Source organism: Cynocephalus volans, chromosome 11, assembly GCF_027409185.1.
Source record: "Cynocephalus volans isolate mCynVol1 chromosome 11, mCynVol1.pri, whole genome shotgun sequence".
In the NCBI taxonomy this organism is placed as follows: domain Eukaryota; kingdom Metazoa; phylum Chordata; class Mammalia; order Dermoptera; family Cynocephalidae; genus Cynocephalus; species Cynocephalus volans.
Genome location: NC_084470.1, coordinates 48,878,187 through 48,900,231, shown reverse-complemented (window position 1 = coordinate 48,900,231; position 22,045 = coordinate 48,878,187). Strand labels below are relative to the sequence as shown.

The window sequence follows — 22,045 nt, the reverse complement described above, 5'->3', positions numbered from 1 at the left end:
CTGATGTGACTAAATTGTTTAAAAATAATTATTTAATAAACTCCTAAAGTTTTTTTTTCTATACATTTCATTGTGCTTATTTTCTACTTGAAAAAGAGAAGTCACTGTTCCTAGCCATGCTTTATTCTAATGAGCTAAAGCTCACAGAACAGGGCTGTGAAATTAGTTGAAATTTCAAGAGATCTGTTCAAAGACAGTGATTCTTACTGCTCATTTTATGAATTATAACAATCTTAAGGCAAATGTGACATTTTTCAACCAACAGTGATCTTAGTTTTCCATCAAATACATGAAACAATGAGTCACTCTGTCAAGTACCAAGAATCTCCTCAGACTGAAAAAAGGTGACTCAAATTGATTAATGTATAAGTCATCTCATTTTGGGGTCTCCCCCACTTCATGCTCATTATAACTTATTTCATATTTTTTAAAGATCTGTTTTTATTATTTGAATTATACTACTTAAGCATATCTTTTATTCATGTGTGAATGGATGGATGTTACCTTTTCCCCTCAAAATTAAAGGTTCCACAAGGTAAACAACCATGTCTTCTATCTAGAATATAAACAGATGAGATAAAGTCATCTATCTATAGCCTACTTCTAAAGCTTACCATTAGCCGAGCATCTTCTCTTTCCAAAATTTTCTGAGTCTGATCATCAGGGAATTTCAGTACAGTGGTTATAACTTTTGCCATGGTCTATAAAAAAAACCAAGATATGATCACAAATAGATAGTGAAGCAGAAGAAGTCTCAACCCATTCTGACATGTTCTGCTGGTGGGATTCTTTGGTGCTCTCAATGGAAGCCACGAACAAAGAAGTATGATGTGAAGGTATTAGTCAAGGAAATAACAGCCAACACTACAATTTCAATTTAAAAGGACTCCTCACAATGTATGGGTTTACATTATGTTAAGAAGATGCATTTATAATAGCATGAAGCTGTATAAAGGTCTAATGTTCTTGGCCCTTTGTCTTATTAAGATGAAACTTTATTACTCATTTATTTGTAAAGGCTTTTTATTTGCAGAAATCTATCTATTAAGTGATGTATTGCCAAAACATATGCTATAAATCAGAATTAGATAACCCCAAGTTCAGCTATAACTAAATCACATCATATATCTCATAAACACGGGCTACTGCATGAACATGAACATGCTTAGTAGGTATTTTTCAAGACATGCAGCACATCAGCCTAATAAAAATACAAATTACATTTTAAATAAACACAAGATGTTTTGTTTGGTAGAAAACATGATGAATCAAAACATTACACATGGTGGCTTGCAAAACAAGATCATAAATTGTACAGATCTAAATAAATATACCGTAATTCAGACTGTCACCCATAAGCTCCTGGAAAATTCTCCTCAAAGGTTGAAACTCCCTATTTTGTATCAAGATGAGATGTTTTGAGGGAGACAGAGAGGAAAGAAGATACCACTTATGAAATAAGTAGGATAACAAGTTCAGTGCTTATACACAAAAATCAGGTAGTAGTACTCTCCTGGGGATTCCTACAGTGGATGGAAGGGTAGTCCAGAAAACTGATTCTAACATTCTTTGTTCCTGGTTACACAGACTCTGTGTGTGGGGATGAGGGAGTGGTCTGGGGAAGGTCATTAAGGAAAAGATAACATAAAACACAGTTAACCAAATATTTTGGAAATTCTCATTATTAGAAAAAAATTATCATAATTATTTCCAGGAAGGAAAAGAACTAATAGATATATTTTTAATTCCTATTATGTACTAAGCCTAGGCAAGACACTACACATTTTAATGCTTATTTCAACCAACAGATCAACAAATACTTTTCCTCAACCACAAACTCCACACACAGCATGATTGTACTTTCAGCCCTCTTCTTTTACTTGTAACTTTGCCTTTCTCATTTTGATGATAAAAAAGAATAACATTTAAAACAACTTAGTTCTGGACTGGCCAGTTAGCTCAGATGGTTAGAGCAGAGCCTTGTAACACCAAGGTCACAGGTTTGGATCCCCTAACCAGCCAACCACCTAAATAAAAAATATATATATATACAAAAATTAAAAAAATAAAAATAAATAAAACAACTTAGTTCTTGAAGAATTCCAAAGGCATTTTACAAAAACCCTCCTTATTTAAATTGTACTGCCTAGATAGAACAGAATCTTGCATGCTAAACTGAAGTCTAGAAACCAAGAATATCTGTGGCATGAAATGGCAAGAGAGATATGAAGTAGTAACTATTTCATTATTTTCTTTTCAGTAACACTCTGAAGCAACTTCTGATATATATCTATGAAGATTATTTTTAGGAAGTACCAAAAATCTAAAATTTAGGGATTCACAATTATAGGGAGCATTTCTCTAATTTCAACACTACATAATACTCAAAGTACCAAAAGAAAGTCCATTTATATTCACTATGAAACCACATATTCATACATGTACATGGCATGTTTATAAAAAAAAAAAAAAAAAAAAGGAACTGCAGCTAGTTGTCTCTTCACAACATTAAATGGTAAACCCACATCTACATCCATCAGTGATCCAGAATTTGCAGCTGATAACCCAGTAAAGACTTAAAAGTTTGTCCTTGGCCTGCCAGAAAACACTTTAATGGAGAAGCCCAGGCTCTTTCCCACACCTTGGGAAAGAAATCAGACTGTCTACACTACAACAATATTCTCAGGCCCTGGGAAGTAAGGAAAAGTTCAAATGAGCCACCTGATTTAGAAGTGGCCTCTCCTGCCAGGCTTTCCTTAGGGAAAGGCTTCTTCAGTAAAGCTTAGGATGAGAAACACTTTTTAGTGAAAAGGAAAACAGGCTGAATTTCAGGATCAGTAATAGCATGGAGGGTCAAAACCCCCAAAAAAGAAAGTGCAAGGACAGAAGAATGGAGGGGAACTTACTTAACTCCATACTATAAGAAAGTGTGTACTGTATGTGATCTTTAAAAAATCATCTGCCTCATAAAACAAAGAACACCGTGTGCAAAAGCAGATGAAGAAACCCAGGTGAGATGACATACAGATCCTGCTAGAAGAAACAACTGCAGATAGTAATCAACTCACGAAGGCCACAAAATACTCTGCCTCATTCTAAAACCACAACCTGGTCTCCATTTCAAATTCCTTGTTAATGTATAAAAATTGGGCAAATCAGCAAAAGATGTTTCTAAAAAACAGCTCTGATCCTGTCAACCCCTGCTTGAAAATTTTCAGGGCTACTCCCTCCCCAATACTTACATTTAAGCCTCTGAAAACATTCAAGGCCCTCCACACTCTGTGCAACCTTAAGTGGAATCACTTCCACCTCATACATCCGGTGTTTTAGTTGGACCAGACTACTTGTCATTCCAAAAACCAATGCTCAATTTCCTGCCTTGTACCATCTATCTGGGCTACCCCTACCGTATGATCTCATCTATCTTATATGAAGTCTATCTGCCCCCACTCCTTAAACACAGTGTAAACACCACCTTCTCTATGACGCCCTCCTTGACCCTCCCACAAATAAATGAGGACTCTACTTTTCTTATAGCTCTAACTACATTCTGCATCACATTATAGTTAACTGAGAACAGCTCTACTTTCTTACTATATTGTAAATTCTTTAAAGTTAGGAATGGTGTCAAATTTCATCTTACTATCCATCATGGTAATAAATAAAACACCACGTGTAGTTAAGTCCTCAATAAATGTGGAGTAAATTAAGCTGAAGACCTGCTACTAATTTTCTTTACCTATAACAAGTGATGGAAGAATAAGACTATTCTTCATTTTTACTAGCCAGAGAAGTACAATGAGTGCTGAAGACAAAGACCAGAGAGAGCACTCTTCCTCAACATGGATTCCCAGCCAGGTATTATTAGATGGGGCTGCTTGTGCCATGGAACATCCCTTTCAGCTATCTCCCAAGTCACATCTAAAAATTAACTGCAGGACCCTGAAAGCACAAACTTAGTCTTGGCTAAACTAGCACTGCCCCATCGTGGTCTTTCGAGAGGGGATTGGGGAGGCAGACTCAAGCTCCATAGTGAACTCATCTCACACATATTCACAACCTCCAGAAGAAAGAGGTTTAGGCAGCAGTCAGTCAATTCAGCTCTTCATTTTACAAACCAATAAAAGGTTATATAACTTATTTAGCAACAACACTTGCATCACAGCTTTAGCTTCACTAATGAACCAAGGTAGCTAAAGTTCTGAGAAGTTTTTTCTTTAAAAAAAAAAAAAATATTTCCTCAATGCAATAACAAGGTAACTTTAAACTACCTACCCAACCTCATATACAGGCTTTGTTTTAAACAGATAAGGAGAAAATTAGTTTTAGCTATTTTTGAATTTAAAAAAAAAAAAGTCCTTAGGAAAACAAGACATTAAATTACTGTGAATTAATATATCCCTCCTGTGATACCTGTTCGTGATAAGACTAGGTATTACTTTAATTTGAAAACTATTTGATGCAATGAAATGTGATTCTACAGATATTAAGGATTCAAACGACTTCTAGCCTTATAACTCCTGGTGTATAGCTGAATCTCTAATCTCTAAATTAATATTATTCTTTTAAGAAATTTTCTTATGCCCTTGCTCTTCAGATTTTAAATATATTTGCCAAATCAATGACTGAACTGGCTTAGTATCCTATTACTCAGCAACTCCTACATACCCATAGGTTAAAACACTGATTGCCTCCAAAGACAGAAAACTCACTATCACGTTTTTAGCCAAGGTACACAGATAATGTAAAATTCAATGAAGGCAAAAAAAAAAAAAAAAAATTGTAACAATGTCAAAAACAGAAACATTTAGTTTTAAATGAAAAATTTTGTTTAAGGAAAGACTCATGAATTTCCCTAAAAGTATTCAAGATATATTTACCAAATATCCAACACAGACTCTTTTTAAAACACTGCAGGGAATACAAAGAAGAATAAGACAAGACTCTACACTCAAGGACCTTACAATAAATGTAACATTCTAGAAAACAAATTAGCCAAGACTTATTTCTAACATGGTGTGGTAATTTTTAAATGATCAATATTCCATATGTGCAGGAATAATCTTCTTACAGTGACTAAACTATTCCTTATTCTCACTATGTAGCCATTCTTAATTACGATCATTTCCAATACTATCCACAATATCCTAAAGTCTCTTTGAAAATAAAACTTTAAGATCTGAAGAAGAAAAATAGCCACATGCTTCACAAATTATTTTTAAGTTAATGAAATTTTAATTTTTAGCATTTAGCATCATCCAACAGCATTATTTTATAAATGTAACAAATATAAGTGAGATCTGCTAATCCACTTGTACTCTAAGGGCAATAACATTGGCTATTGCCTAATATTAGTATGCATGATCCGCTAACAGTACACATATGGTATCAATATGTTTATTAAAAATGGAACATAATTCCTTTTAAATTAAACTACATACCAAATCACCAGACATGATTTATACCTTAGTTTCTCGACCCATCATATACTCAAAAAGTACTTTTCGCAAATACTCAAACTCGGTAGGTTCTCCAAAGAGCGAGACATCAGTATGGTACAAACTGCCACCTATCAAATAAAAAACAGACCAAATTACAAAGATAAAACCAGATAAACTACTTATTATTTAGAAAATAGGCAAATGAAAAAACAATCAATGGAACAAAGCAAGACATTGCTTTTATATTATATTGTAGTATATTGCAGACACACACTAAATAGTCCAATTGGTATTTCACTCTTGGAAGAGAAAACAAGAATTATTATAACAATTTTATTTCTCACACCTTTTTTTCCCTCCTTCTGGCTTTTTACTCTAACTTTACATTACTTCTGGTTTAGAATTTCAATCACTATTTGTTCAGTAAAAACAAACAAACAAATGAAACCACATAAGGTATCATTTATACATATGAGATTGGCAAAATCTTAAGTCAGATAATACCAAGCATTGGTGAGAATGTGAAACAATGGAAACTTTTGTGTGCTAATAGGAGTGGAAATTGATAGAAGTACTATAGACGACAATTTGCAAAATTTTACAGAGTAATGCCAAAGTGGAAGACAAGCATATTCTATGACATTGAAATTCAATTCCTAGCAATATAATCTAGAGAAACACTTCACATGTACACCAGGGGTCAATGTTCACAGTTTATAAAAGCACAATTGATACAATTCAAATGCTCACCAAAACGAAAATAAAGTGTTGTATAAAGATGTAGGGTATTATTAAACTCAGCACTGAAAATAAACTCAGCAGTCTATAAACTCTATAGCTTCCACATATTAGAATGAATCTCAAAATCATAATGCTGGATGAAAAAAAAGTTATATAGAATACAAACAACATGACATCATTTCCATACAGCCCAAAACATATAAAACATTAAAATCAAATTTTTAAGAGAACTACTTATATTGCAATATATAGTAACAGTAGTTACCTTTGGGAAAGAATGTAGAGATAGAGCTTGAGTATCCTTTATCTGAAATGCATCGAACCAGAAATATTTCAGATTTCAGATTTTATTGGATTTTGGAATATTTGCTTTAAATACATACCAGCTGAGCATCCCAAATCCAAAATGCTTCAATGATAAATCTTCTGAGAGCATCATGTTGCTCAGAAAGTTTTGAATTTTGGAGCATTTGGAATTTCAGATTTTCAGATTTGGGATGCTCAACCTGAGTAAGGATCACAAAGCAGCCTCAAAAGTAATGGCAATGTTCTGGATGGTGAACTCTTAGTATTAAATAGTCTTCATACGTTGTATTTACATTACACACATTATTTGTATGTTTGGAATATTTTGTTTTTAAAAGCGTATACTTTTAGAAGACCCAACTCACTCAATTCACACTTTGCAAGTACAGAGGTCAACAACTAACTAATGATAACATATTGTTTATTTCTTCTTAAAAATATAACCATCTAAGACAGGGTGATGTGGGGCTGAGGGCCTCGGCCACGTGCCCCTGACACCTGCAACCAGCCCAGCAACAACCACCAAGCTGCCGCAGGAAGCACCCAGGGCTCCCCAGGCTGAGGCAGTGGGGGGCCGAGGACTTCAGCCACACACCCCTGACATCAGCATCCAGCCCAGCAATGACCAAGCCACTGCTGGAAACCCCTTGGTCTCTCTGCAGGAATGAAGAAGGTGCCATAGGCCTCAATCACACACCCCCTCCTTCCACCCTATTTCCTTACCCCTTCTCCTCTCCCCTTCCCCCCAACTGCTCTGCAACATCTTAGAATGCAAAAAAAAAATTAATAAACTTTTAAAAAATCAACTCAAAAAATATATATTGCCATCCATAAATTAAGTGTTTTATTTCTCCTGATCTACACAAAATCCAAGAGTTTACAATGTTCACCTTTCAGAAAATAAATTATTTTATTACTTTAGACATGCAGACTATTTTTATTTATAGATATTTTCCTGGAAAAGCAATTAATATTGTTTTCAACAAATGCGCCTCTTCTTGCCTTCTTCAAAACAGTGGCATATAAAAGACTTTCTTCCTCTTCTTATAGGTCTTTTTTTGAGTTTTAAACAATTAAGAGTGAAAATTAGTTATCATTCAAATAAAGATGTGTGCCAAATTGTCTACTCATTGCCTCTTATGAGTCATTCCAAATAACTTCAGGTAGGTACTATTTAGCATTTTCAACACCATACTTCATCTGGGCCCAATTCCAAAGTGTATAACTGCAAAATCCACTTTACATTTAACACAATCTTAATCAACTAAGCGTGTCACAGATAATTTTATAGTTGAAAAAGGCCCAGATTTTCTTCAAAAAATGCACAAGAATGTCTTTAAACAATGCATTTAATTAGAAAATAAATTTCACATATACAATCATATCTAAGAATAAATGTAACAAAAAAGGTGCAAGATTACTACACAGAACAATAAACGTTACTGACAGAAATTTAAAAAGACCTAAGTGTTGAGATATACTGTGATAATGAGTTGAAGACTTGATACCACATAAATGCCAATTCTCTTTAGTTTTCCTACAAAGTCATTGTAAACCTAATCAAAATCCTCCCAGGGATGTTTTTTGTGTGTGTGTGTAACTTGATAAGCTGATTCTAAACTTTATATGGACATTCAAAAAGCGAAGAATAGCTAAGCTATTCTTAAAGTAGGAGGGTTTCCACAACCAAACATCAAGACTTATGATGAAGTCACAATTTAACACAGTGAAGTATTAGAGCAGGCAAAGACAAACTGATCGATAAAACAAACTAAGAGGTGCCAAAAACAGACCCTCAAAACTACAGACTAATTTAAACTGGTAAGTAGATAGAATTTATCCTACTTTTCCTGCATGAGCTTTATCTCAAGGCACCCATACAGATAACGTGGGGAAGTTTCTGTTTATACAAGAATTCCAGTTAATACTGGAATTAGTAAAATTAACTAACACCATTATGTAACCACTACTGAAATAAAAGATCTAAGCAGTCACCAATGGATGCTAAAATCTAAGCTGAACAGTGATGGATCAGACTGACAACACCTAGAATTGCATGACACCTCTTAAAATAACAAAGAAATCATGTGTTGATGTGAGGCAACATGAACTACGTAACTCCCTTTATAAAGCACTATTGCCAATAACACAAACCTAAACCTGATCATGTCCCTAGTTCTAATTACCAGGGGACCAAAGACCAAGTTAAAAGACACCACTGAGATGAAATTCAGAAAATTCAGTATGTGGTAAATTCTATAGGATAAGTAAGTTGGTTTCTTCAACAAATAAATGACAAAAGCATAGAGAGAAAGAGAGAGAGAGAGAGAGAAGGAACATAGAGTTTAAAAGAAACTTAAGTGATTTATCAATCAAATGCAATGTATGGGCACTGTTTGGCTACTGATTCAAATAAACCAACTGTTCGCCACCACAAGAAAATACTTATGAGACTACAGGTAAGCTTGAATATTTACTGGTTATACGATGATATTAAGGAATTTCTTAGGTATAATAATGATATTGTGTTTACTTTTAAAGAATCCTTTGTAGAGATACATATTTACACATGAAATGATAACCTATGATATCTACAACTTATTTTTAAATAATCCAATGGATCAAGGACAGGAAAGGTTGTAATACAGATGAAATAAGATTGACTATGCCTTGATAATTATTGAAATTTTATAATGTGTACATGTGTGTTCATTATATATTATACTCACTACTTTTGTACATGTCTAAAAAAATTCTATAATAAAATGTTTAAAAGGAAGATATTATTAATGGAGAAAAAGAGACCAACTGTAGTGGATTGAATTATGTCCCCCCAAAACTCACTGAAACTTGAACTGTGTCTCCCAAGTTTTATGTAATAGAAACTTAGCCCCCACTGTGACTGTAAAGAGGGTGGGAAATCCTATTATGATAATTGAAAGGCAGAGCCTTGAAGAGGTGATTGGATTGCAGGACAGTGCAATAGTGAATGGATTAAAAATGGTGGTCAGGGGCATGGTTCTGAGGGCTTTAAAAGAAGAGGAGAGTCTGTCTTGCTCTCTCTTGCTCTCTCTGCTTCCACCATCTTGCAATGTGAGACTCCTGGGTCACTGTCACCACCCCAGACGGACTTTGGACTTCCCAGTTTCAGAAACTGTAAGCAATAAATTTTGTTTTCTTTATAAATCACCCAGTTTCAGGTATTCCATTACAGCAACACAAAACAGACTAATACACCAACTAATATAAGATCTCTGTAACATACATAACTGACAAATCAATAAGAAAATGACAGACAACATAATTTTAAATGAAATGGAAGATATGGATAAGCACTTCACAAAAGAAGAAACACACACAGCTAAAATGAATGAATGAACAAATGACCAAACATATAAAATGCTCAATCTATTACTAATAAGGGAAATGCAATTAAAAAGCAGGAGATATTGCACAGAATTTAGATCAGCAAAGCATTGAAGAGCCTTAATATATCCAGCACTGATGAGGAGCTGGAGTGGTGAGAAATCTCACACACTGCGACAGAAGTGAAAATTAGTACAAAAAACATAGAAAACAGTTTGGCTTAACCCAGTATAGGATATAAACAAAAATGTTCATATCCTATGACCCAGTAATTCCACTCTTAGGTGTATATTCTAGAGAAAGTCTCTCACATGTGTACTAGGAAACATGTACAAGAGTAAACAAAATTAATATAATGGAAATGAGTGAATCATAGCTATGTACAACATGATTAACTCTCAAACCAGATATTAAGCAAAGGAAGCAAGTAGGTCAAATAAGAATGCTTACAGTATGACTGCATTATATAAAGTTCCAAAACAACATAATCCAAACAAAATATTGCTTAAAAATATATACATAGGTGGTAAATGATAAAGAACAAGAGAATGATTAACAAAAATTGAGGAGGAAAAATGTCAGTATAACGAAAGGCATAAATACATTTCTGTAGAGAAGTACAAAGGCACTTCTAAAGAACTGTTAATATTTTATTTCTTCCTGCATGGTCAGTACTCATTTTACCCTTACTCTTTAAAAAGGCAGCAGGGTGAAGAGATTAATGTGCATATTCCACCAGACCGCTTGGGTTTTTGAGAGGATTAAATGAGTTGATATATAAAAAGTGTTTATAACAGTGGCACTTAGCATTACACGTATGTTAGCTATTAAATAAACTGTACATATGTATTCGTAAAAGTAAAGGGAAAAAATTAAGTATGAAATTATTAAGTTGAAACAGAAAGAGTCAATTCGATTCTCTAAGCACTGCTAAGCACTGATTCAACATAGTTCTATACTAAGAATCACATACAGTGACATAGCTACGGCAAGTTATTTTTTGCAGCAGGAATCATCTCTGCAGTGGGCACAGGAAACTTCCAGGTTGGTTTTTACTTCTTTTTGAAGAGTGGTTTGAAGAGAAACCAATGGAAGCTGTTTAATTTAATTAAAACTTGTATAGTATCTTATGTTATTTCATAGCAATAAGAACTTTCAAAAACACAAAAGAACGCTAAATGGCTTTGACTGATGCCCTCATGCCTCCCATGAGAAAGCAAAATGTTTTACAGAACACTTAGCAAAATAAAACTATTCTTAATACAGTGAGGCAGTGAAACTGAACTTTAGAGAATGAATAACTGTTCTACTATTCAAAGATCATGATTATCTCAAGGAAACCATTATGTAAAGATTCAAGCTCACTTTTAAAATGTTTCATAAGTAGAATACTCCATTTAAATGAAGAGAAAAATATTTCCTAATCATCCTTCCCCATCTTGAATATAAGCATTTTTATGAAATCATTTCCTCCTTAAATCCTAGTTTAAAATTAGTAATTACAGCATTATTGTAATAGTAAGAAACAGGAAGCACCTAAAGAGTGTGTGTGTGTGTGTGTGTGTGTGTGTGTGTGTGTGTGTGTGTGTGTGTGTGTGTGTAACTGCATGTAGCAAATTACATAAAATGTTTGCATACATACAGAAGAGTCGGGAAAAATACACACAAATAGTCAACTGGGTCCATCTGGAGAGTGGAGAATTGGAAACTTGCAGTTTCACTTATATTCTGCAGCCTGTTTGATTTTTTTAAAACAACAAGTGTGTAATAATTTTTGTTTAGATTACTATTATTCTTTCCTTAAAATCAGCTGTTATTGGTAAAATAACAAAAAAAAAATACATTTATTGTAAACAATATAGATTAGCCACAATGGAATACTATCTAGCTTTAAAAAAGAAGGAAATCCTGTCATTTTCAACAAGACGGATGAAACTGGAGGACATCAAATTAAGTGAAATAAGCCAGGTACAGAAAAACAAATACCATATGGTCTCATTTATATGTGGAATCTAAAAAAGTTCAACTCTCAGAAGCAGAGTATATTGGGCTGTGGCAGGGTGGGAAGATGTTATTTAAAGGATACAAAATTTTAGTTAGATAAGAAGAATAAGTTCAAGAGATTTATTGTACAACATGGTGACTACAGTTAATAACAATGTATTGTATTCTTGAAAACTGCTCAGAGTAGATTTTAAATATTCTAACCAGAAAAAATGGTAAGTATGGGAAGTAAAGCACAATTAGCTCAATTTAGCCATTCTACAATGAATACATACTCTAAGATACCATGTTGTACACACAATATATAGAATTTTTATTTGTGAATTAAGAAAAAATTAAAAAATAAAAAATAAAATAAAAATTAGCAAAGACAATAATAAAAATCATCCATAAACCCACCAATAAGAGATAACCATGGATAACGTATCTCTTACCTTTGTAAGGTGTCCCCACGGTTGTTGCATATACATTCTTTTCATATTTCTTCAAACGGTCTTCTAAATTGTGAATCTAAAAATAACAAATATTCAAACCATATCATAAGACTGATATGGAAACATGCTTAAAAAAAAAGCACTGCTACAGGCACTAGATTTTTTAATGCTGAACACAGAATACAGGCAAATAAAATTTAAACAAGTGCTTTCTTTGATATGACACCAAAAGCACAGATGCCAACAAAAATACATAAATTGGACTTAATTAAAATTTAAAATTTTTACATTCAAAGGACACTGTCAAGAAAGTGAAAAGAACCTAGGGAATGGGAGAAAATATTTGCAAATCATGTATCTAATAAGGAACTTGTATCCAGAATACATAAAGAGCACTCAAAACTCTTTAAGATGGTAAAATGGTGCAGCTGCCTTGGAAAACAGTTTGGCAGCTCCTTAAAAAGTTAAACATAAAATTACCATAGGATCCAGCAATTCCACTCCGGTGTATATACCCAAAAGAATTGGAAGCAAGTGTTTAAACAAAACCTTGTATGCAAATGTTCTTAGTAGCACTATTTGCTATTGCCAAAAGGTGGAAATAGTCCAAATGTCCATCAACTGATGAATGAGAAACAAAATGTGGTATATTATTCAACCATAAAAATGAAGTATCAATATATGCTACAACATTGATGAATCTTGAAAACATTATGCTAAGTGAAAGAAGATAGACATCAAAGGTTATGTATTGTATCATTCCATGTATATGAAATACCCAGAATAGGCAAATCTACAGAGACAGAAAACAGATTAACAGTTGCCAGGGGTTGTGTGGAAGAAGTTATAGGGAGTGATTGATTAATGGATATGGAATTTCCTTTTGGGGTGATGAAATGTGCTGGAGTTAGATAACAGGGACGGGCTTCACAACATTTTGAATGAATTTAAAATGATTAAAATGGTAAATGTTATGTTAAGTGTATCCTACCATGAAAAAAGTAACTATTACTAAAATTGTTATGCTAATACAGTTTTGAAGATTTGAGGGTACTAGAAGAGAATTTTAAAGCAGTAACCTTGAGAATAGATGGGAAAAACTAAACCACGGGGGAAGTAGGAAAAAATAAAGTAACATTAGGACTCAGTATCTGTCTTCATGAATTTTTAAAAATATTATGAACACTTTCAAATATACTTTAATTAAAAAAGTATAGTACAATTAATGCCAGATAGCCATCCATCACCCAGTTTTAACAGTTATTAAGATTTCTGCCTGTATGATAATAAGAGAACTGTAAAGTCCCTGAAGATTTAGCCTTTAAACTCAGCCTGCTAACTTGAGCCACTATTTCTCCACAGTTTGAAAAAATACTTTACTAAAGATCTTGCACCACAATACACATATACTGGTGTGTGCATACATGTGCATCCTTGGAGGTATACACACACACATGGTCTATTTAAATCGAATTCCATATCTTGTCATGGATAATATGTGGACAAATCATATTAAATTAGGACAATTTAACCACTAAGAAAAAGTACCAAAGATTGATGTCAATGTATTTTCCCTGTGAAGAAAACAAAAAAACCCTTCTTTTTAGAACTTAAGTTATCACAACTTATACAAACACAAATTGTTATCCAAAAGGTTAAGCACTAGAAAAAATAGTATGTAAATGTGCTTGTTTAAACTTATGTGATCATGAATTTACAGAGATAGCCTCTAGCACCTCTGGATTTAGAAATAAAATTTCCTGTGTAAGACAGAAGAATTTCAAAGCCAACTACTAAATCAGTATTAAATCAATTATTTTTTTTAAAAACCAGCTAAATGAGATCAAAGTTCATACAAAAATAAACTTAGTTAGTTCAAAATAAAGGCAACTATTAGGCCTGTACCTGTTCTCTGAATTCTTGCTCTTTCAACTTTGAATCACTGATTAAAGTAGTCTTCTGTGCTAGTTGTGTCTGAAAAGAACAAAAAGTCATATCTGAAATGCATAGGGATTTCATCGCTGCCCGGACACATTTCTGAACTGCTTGGAAAATTTTTCCTTGTTAAAACAGTCTCTTTATGTTTTAACTTATAACACAGAATGCTCCTAAAATGCACTACCTTCAGTCAAATTCAATGAAGAATTAGTCTTACCTGTAGTTCCATAATTGTTTCCTGAAAATGGAAAAGAAAAAAAAATTATATATATATAATAAGATCTACAGGTAAAGCAACAATAAAACAGAGCAATATGAAATTACAAGAAAATAAGTCGTCAGTGTTATAGTCTTAAGGGATAGTCAGAGTTGAGGTAAGGTAACTTTAAATATTTGCTTTTAAACCTGTTCTATTTTGTTACAGAAACTATTACAGTCTAATTACACAAAAACATAGGTAATCTCACATTGGTTAAAGGAAGGTCACTCACCAAACTTCAAACAATGATTACCACTTGAGAAAGGGAGGTGCTCACCAAGAGGGGTTTTATTCTGTATACTTCTGTATTACCTGACTCTTTTACAACAAGAATATGTTCATGTATTATTTGTATAATTTTTTAAAATTAAACATATTAACATATATTTAAAGCATGTACACCCTTTAGGGAAATTTCTGAAGCACGTTTTCTGGGATTCCACTCTGAGCTATAACCACAAATTGTTTTTCATGAAATTCAATACCGGTATACAATTCAAGATATTTTGAAGCACCAAAAAATGCTTAGAAGTAAAAGGATAAAAAGTCATGAAGAACAAAACAGTAAAATATTTTTTAGAGTAGAAATAAAAGTTGAAAATATTTTCTCTCCTTTCTTACAACACAAAGACTCAGAAAACCTTCTGAATATTATTCTCATAATCCTTAAATACTGTGGCATCCTGACACAGGTCAAAATGACACTATATGCAACATTAATACTTATTTTGATACTCAAGAAAAGCTCGTGTTAGACTAGGAAATACATGTATTTTCTCATAGAAAGTAATATTAAATAGCACCTGGTATATTCAAGTCATGACCAAACAGCCATTAAAAAAAAAAAAAAAAAAAAAAAAGAATTTAAACAGAATTAACTTAATAGCTATTAAAGAAACAAAGAAATGGTCCTCTCAGCTTCCTCGGTGTTTACAACTGAGGTATACCTACCAAGGGGCACAACATAACAAAGCCCTTTATAAAGGCCTCTTCTCTGCATTTTGGGAAAGTGATCCATGTCATTAGTTGCCTAGAAAATTGTTATCTGGTAACTAGCATCCTGTAATGAATCCTCTTGAGGATAAAGTCATGAACAGTGTCCACCCACCTTCCCAAGATCCTCATAACAGTGCTATGAAAAGGCCATCCTGGTAAGTATGAACATTTTAGGAAGTATAACTATATGGTGTCAGGCTTCTCAAATGGGGCCCACATGCCCCAGTTTGTGGGTGTGCACTTGTTGGGGTATACAATGGGACAAGCTGCCACAGGGTAAACGTGATCTATTCTTCATACCATCAATTCCACTTAAAGATCAGGATTATAAAAATGCTTGGATATGCAGGGCACCTCTCTTTGAATTCAGTCCAGTTTTCCAAAATCATCTCATCTCATCTGTATCTGGTCCGTTAACCAAGTCAAAAGACAGAAACTGGTTTTCTTATAGGTGTAGAACTAAAAACAGCATTTTTATGTGACTACAACTAAGGACATATTATAGAGTATATATTTTACATGAATTTTTAGCACAAAATATAAAAATCTAAAAATACCATACTTGCTACAGACCCTTTTTGGCTATGCTCCAGGGCCATGAGATTCACCTCCGTCAGCTATTCTTTCCATAGAAAAGATAGAGCACTAGTATAACAAATGTCTAGGCTTTGAAGTCTGGTTGATTGACTTTAAATTCCCACTACAACATTTATTGTGTGAGCTTGAATATTTTATTTAACCTCTTTGAACCTTAGTTTCACTGTCTATAAAATGGAGGGAAGAATCTCTCTCAAAAGGTTTTTGATAGGATGTAATGAGATAAACATGTACGTTAGTAGGCAGGTCAAACCATAGAAGTAACAATGTTTTCAAGAAACATGTAGAGCAAACTCAAGTTCCTCTCACATTATCATTGCCAGGGTTCTCCTCCTGCTCCAGCTTTTGCTGATATTTCTTTTGTAGTTCCTCAAGCTGAGTCTGCAGGTCCACTACTTTTGCAGTCATTTCTTCCTCACGAGCCTTTAGGATAAAAAATGTGTTAATAAACAAACATATCAGAATAACATTGAATACAGGCAACACAGCACACAGTAAACTACATCAGTAGGAGAAATAAGCACTTAAGAACGCACTACTGTTCTCATTTTAATTCATCAATTTCCCTTAAATTGATGAATTAAATTTTATTTTAATTCATCAGTTTCATTGTGCCCTAAACACTTTCATGCCCTACTTTTAACTCCAAGCCCTTTTCTCTGCATGTACTGCTGTATAAGTACCGCATGCTAACCGATTGCGCCACTGGAGCTCCTCCAAGCCCTTTTCAATGCTACTCTCTATTCCTAGGACATCATTTTTCCCACCTTCACTCCCTCTGTTTTCACCCCACAAAGTTTTTTTTTTTTTTTTTTTTTTTTTGTCTTTTTTGTGACCAGCACTCAGCCAGTGAGTGCACTGGCCAGTCCTATATGGGATCCGAACCCGTGGCAGCAGAGTCGCTGCGCTCCCAAGCGCTGCACTCTCCTGAGTGCGCCACGGGGCTGGCCCCCACAAAGCTTATTAAGCTGTTTTTTCCTCCTTAAACTAGGGTTCTCAGATTAAGCAACAATTAAGGATATAACAGTGTTGTGACCAAACTACAATATAAATCCTGTGTTTTAAGACTTTGGGCTTTTCTATATTGGGATTTGATTTACAGAAAATATTCATTAAAATAAACTAGTAGATATTTTTATATCACAGCATTGCCCAACTAGCTGGCAACTTCCTGATCACAAGAAGTTGGGAAGTTTTTTTTTTTTTTTTTTTTTCCCCACCCTCTTTGGATAGGCTGCATAAACAAACCAACGGTCCTTTGTCCTAGTTTGGCAAACCTGCGCATCTCCTATACATCTGCCCCCATATCAACTCAGTGTTCTTTGGGGTAAAATGTTCAAATAAAATCTATTTTTGAAAAAAACAATTAATTACTGTCTAATTGTACTGCTCCAATGTACTGTCTTCATTTGCCCTAACTGCAAAAAGACAGACAAGGCTGAATTAGAAAAAGTAGTATATGACTTATTGGTCCAATGATCCTACTTATCAAATTTGGCATAAAAATGGCCCTCTCTTCTATTTTGACTGCCCTGATAAAAGGCCTTTTGCCCATCCTTACATTCCTTCATTTTTCTTGATAATTGCCATGATTTATGTATAGAGCAATCCAGATCTGTCCTCGTTCTTATAAATCTTTCAATAACTTTTGTGCTAAAAAAACATTTGGAATTGGAATACTGATCTGATTTGAGTAATGAAGACAATGTTTGCTGAGTAAGAGACTTAACAGGAACAACAACCACAAACAGGTATCCGATTTAATAGAAGATGATGAATTGCCAGAAATAAGAAACATCATTCTCTAAAACAAACAAAAACAGACTCGATGGCACAAAATAAGGCAATGAACCACATGACACCTGGAAAACCAAATTTTAAATACCACTTGTCAGGAAACTTTCTTAGACTAATTGAAAAAAACAAACCCCTTCTGTCAACATAAGCAAAGCAGACACCTCTACTAATTAGCCTCCTTAGATATCTCTCCACTAAGGTACACATTAACCTGGCCTCTACCCCTAAACCACCACTAACCAGAAATTGTTGCAGATATATTATTGCCCTTAGTCATGGTTTACTGTTTTTATTTTATCACAGCATATCTTATGTGACTGTGCCAATGCAATTTAGCCTTCTTTGGAAGCATCATACCTCTATAGGTACTTATTCAGTTAAGCCCCCATTTTAATATGACAATTAGCTATGTCTGACATTTCCTTTGACAGCTGTGGGATACCAATCTAAAGCAAGCCTTTTAAGAATTAGAAAAGAATCCTTGATGTGTCATTTCTAACTTAAGAAACAATTCGTTCTGTAATGTCCTTTGTAAATGCTTTCTAGCCTTTGTTGCTTTGAAGTAAAAACAAGAAAAATTAAATTGAATTTTTACGCATATATGTGAAGATTATGTTTTAAAGACTAGTTATTATGCCAAAGCCAAATCACCAAAATACAGTCAATGTTAAAAAGAAACCAGTTTTGTATCTAATGTAGCTTTAGGAGCTACTCTTCTAGTGAGACTGCTCTGAGGTTGGGACTAGGCTAGTAGGTCAGCTCCCTTACTTGTGAGTACCCAGCTCCTCCTTTGAGCTGTCACCATACCCTCTTCCCAAATGAATTCTTCCCTGCCTACCATGTGTCACCTCCTTAAAGTTTACCAAGTGTCTAGTATCTGCCAGGCACTGTGCTAGGTTCTAAAGACTAACGATGAACAACAAAATCTCTGCCCACAAGATGCTTACATTCTAGGGGAGAGGACAGATACATCAGTACATTCCTCTATGTGTATGACAAAAATTACATGTTATAAGTGAGGTAACGGGCCGAGCCTGTGGCGCACTCGGGAGGGTGCTGCGCTGGGAGCGCGGCAACGCTCCCAGCGGCCGCGGGTTCGGATCCTATATAGGAATGGCCGGTGCACTCACTGGCTGAGTGCCGGTCACGAAAAAAGAAAAAAAAAAAAAAAAAAAAAAAAGTGAGGTAACAAATACAGATGAATGTCAAAGGAACACAGATGCAATCATATCTAAAGGGCTTCAAAAAACTAAGTAAAAAAACACGATGCAGAAAAGCATATTCAAAAAGCTACCTTTTGAGTAGGAAAGGGAAGAATAATATATTTCATTTTTGCTTCTGTTTGCATAAGGAAACATTGGAATATTACATAAAGAAATAAATGGTTGCTTGTGGAGGGAGAAGGGAAACAGGACACAGAACACAATGGGTATAATTTTCATTGTACACCACTCTCCGAGTATACTTTATATTATTTTGATCTTTAAGCCATGTGAATAAATTTGATTCTAAAATTTTTTCCTAAATAAAAGTTTAATTCATGAAGCTTGAGAATGTGATTTTAGACACAATGAAAAGTATGAGCAGGGTAAAATATAGTGAAGAACAAGCTAAAGCTGACTTTGGCTGGAACACAGACTGAACCGGAAGAGGTATCACTGGGAAAATGGGAAGCCACTGGACATATTTAGGAGAAGTAATGTGATCATACCTTTGTTTCAAGATAGAAAATAACTGATAGGAACAGATGAGTATGTGTGAAAAAAAAAAGATCGGCAGCAAGAAGATCAGATGAGAAATTAATACAAGCGTACTTCAAAAAGTTTATAGAAAAATAGAATTGCAATATAAATCTTTCCACAAATTTTTTGAAGTACCCTCATAAAATAGACCAGAGCAGATGAAAGATGGCTGCCCACCCAGACTATGTGTGTTGAACTGTCCCCCCAAAACTCACTGAAGCTTGTACTGTGTCCCCCAAGTTTTATGTATTAGAAACTTGGCTCCCACTGTGACTGTTAAGAGGGTGGGAAATCCTATTATGGCAATTGAAAGTTGGGGCCTTGAAGAGGTGATTGAATTGTGGGACCGTGCAGTAGAGAATGAATTAAAAATGGTGGTCAGGGGTGTGGTTCTGAAGGTTTTAAAAGAGTCTGTCTCTCTCTCTGCTCCCACCACTGGAATGTGAGACCCTTGGGTCACTGCTGCCACCAACAGATGGACTTTGGAATTCCCAGCCTCAGAAACTGTAAGCAATAAATTTCATTTTCTTTGTAAATCACCTAGTTTCAGGTATTTTGTTATAAGAACTGAAAAAGACTAATACACTGTGGTAGTAGTGGTGGAGAGAACAAGCAATATGATTCAATGAAAAGCTACCTCACTGAGAGTCTACTATATGGTGGATATTGTGCAGATTTCATGTCCTAATTGATATGTAGATGTATATGTGTGAGTGGCTTAGGGAGGTAGAAGGTGGGAATCAAGGATGACAAAAGTTCCCAGCTTTTTCCAACGGAAGAATGGTAAGAATGTTATCTAAGTAGGAAAGGCAGGAAAATGAAAATGTTTCTGTGCTCAAATTTTCTATTAACAAACTACAGAATTATTTTAACAGATGACAAAAATACAGAATTCTACAATGTCATTGAGACAATCTGATAACAGTTTTTCAAAGGGAGAAAAAAATACCACTACATAATACATACAAATCCTATATAAAACTCCAATCCCAGAAATCTTTATATGAGAAAATGGTAGAAAATATGCCTCAGAATCAAAGCAGTATGGTGTTTGCTGAGAATTGCTAATATCCTTAGTAGTATTTACATTTTTAAAAAAATTCTTCAAGACAAGTATGCATTTGGGGTGTTTAGATGGAGACTGCCTATTTAATTACAAAGTTAGCCCCAGACTTGAGAGTTGAAAGTGTAAGACTACCCTATCCAATACAGTAGCCACTAGCCACCCTAGAACTATGGCTAGTGAACACTTGAAATGTGGTTAGCCCAAACTGAGATAAAATGTAAAAATACAATGAATTTGTGAGAGTGTGTATAAGACTACATGTGGAAATAATATTTTGGTTATACTGGGTTAGTTAACATACGTTATTAAAATTAAATTCACAGAGCCAGCCCGTGGCTTACTTGGGAGAGTGTGGTGCTGACAACACCAAGTCAAGGGTTAAGATCCCGTTACCGGTCATCTTAAAAATAAATAAATAAAAATAAAAATAATTAAATTAAATTAAATTCACCTGTTTCTTTTTCTTTTCTACTAGACAACTTTAAATTACAATGTGGCTCACATTTGTGGCTTGCATTATCTTTGTAACAGACAGTGCTGGTCAAAGGCACAGGAAGAGGCTTGGGAAAGAGTCCACTCCCTTGCCCACCCTCCACTTCCTGCCCACTTAGTCTACTACTCTAAGCCTGAGGCTTGGAGGACCACTTCCTTAGTTCCCCTAATATACAGCAAATTATCAAGGAGGAATCGTTCCAGAGGGCCTAGTTACCTGTCTCCTAGTTTCCTCACCCCTCTACCTACACAGGTTTATCATGACCCTCAGAAAGTCTACCATCTGCTACCCCACATGTCCAGAGACAGAGAAATAGCTCACAAAAGGGAACTCCAGAGCTGTGGCAGTTTATCCCCTACAAATGAAGCTCCCTGATTAATTATCCATGATAAATAACTGTTGCCTTCTTCAAGTTCTTCTCTTAGGGAGAAGTCTTTATAAAATATGCACAGCTAATGATCACTGCTCTACCATTCACTATGTAGTTTTAGGGAAATCACTCACTTGCAAAAAACAGAAGATAAAACTAAACTAGCTTTAGTGTATCTTCCAATACCAACATTTTTTAAGCATTCAAGATGTAACAGTATTTTTAAAAATATAATACACATATGGAAGCATAAGAAAATGTGGAATTATTTAAATCTTTTCATAATGAGATTTAAAGCTCAAAAATTATACAAAGGTAGCATCTATAGGCACGTATGGTATCCTGGAATTTTAGCCATTTCAATTACATTTAAAATAATAATTATTAGAATCTGTTCCTAGCTTGGACTTCTGCTGCTGACATAGTCAGTTGAGGCATAATTCTCTGATTTATACATTCTTAATCATCAAATGGTTCTTGGCATATGGTGAAATA

At 34.5% G+C, this 22,045-nt stretch overlaps 1 protein-coding gene across 6 annotated transcripts in view; it reads right to left on the bottom strand.

Moving 5' to 3' along the window:
- GOLGA4 (golgin A4) overlaps positions 1-22,045 on the bottom strand; it is a 115,135-nt gene that overhangs the window by 6,976 nt on the left and 86,114 nt on the right. For 3 of the 6 annotated variants that reach the window (XM_063113563.1, XM_063113565.1, XM_063113566.1), the window contains 7 exons: positions 16,392-16,505; positions 14,448-14,468; positions 14,198-14,266; positions 12,293-12,368; positions 6,448-6,489; positions 5,466-5,569; positions 615-701 (listed from right to left, as the gene is read on the bottom strand). In XM_063113563.1, coding sequence (XP_062969633.1) covers positions 615-701; positions 5,466-5,569; positions 6,448-6,489; positions 12,293-12,368; positions 14,198-14,266; positions 14,448-14,468; positions 16,392-16,505 — 513 coding nt within the window. Of the gene's footprint in view, positions 1-614; positions 702-5,465; positions 5,570-6,447; positions 6,490-12,292; positions 12,369-14,197; positions 14,267-14,447; positions 14,469-16,390; positions 16,506-22,045 lie in introns of those variants that run through there. The other 3 variants (XM_063113564.1, XM_063113567.1, XM_063113568.1) reach the window with 2 other exon arrangements.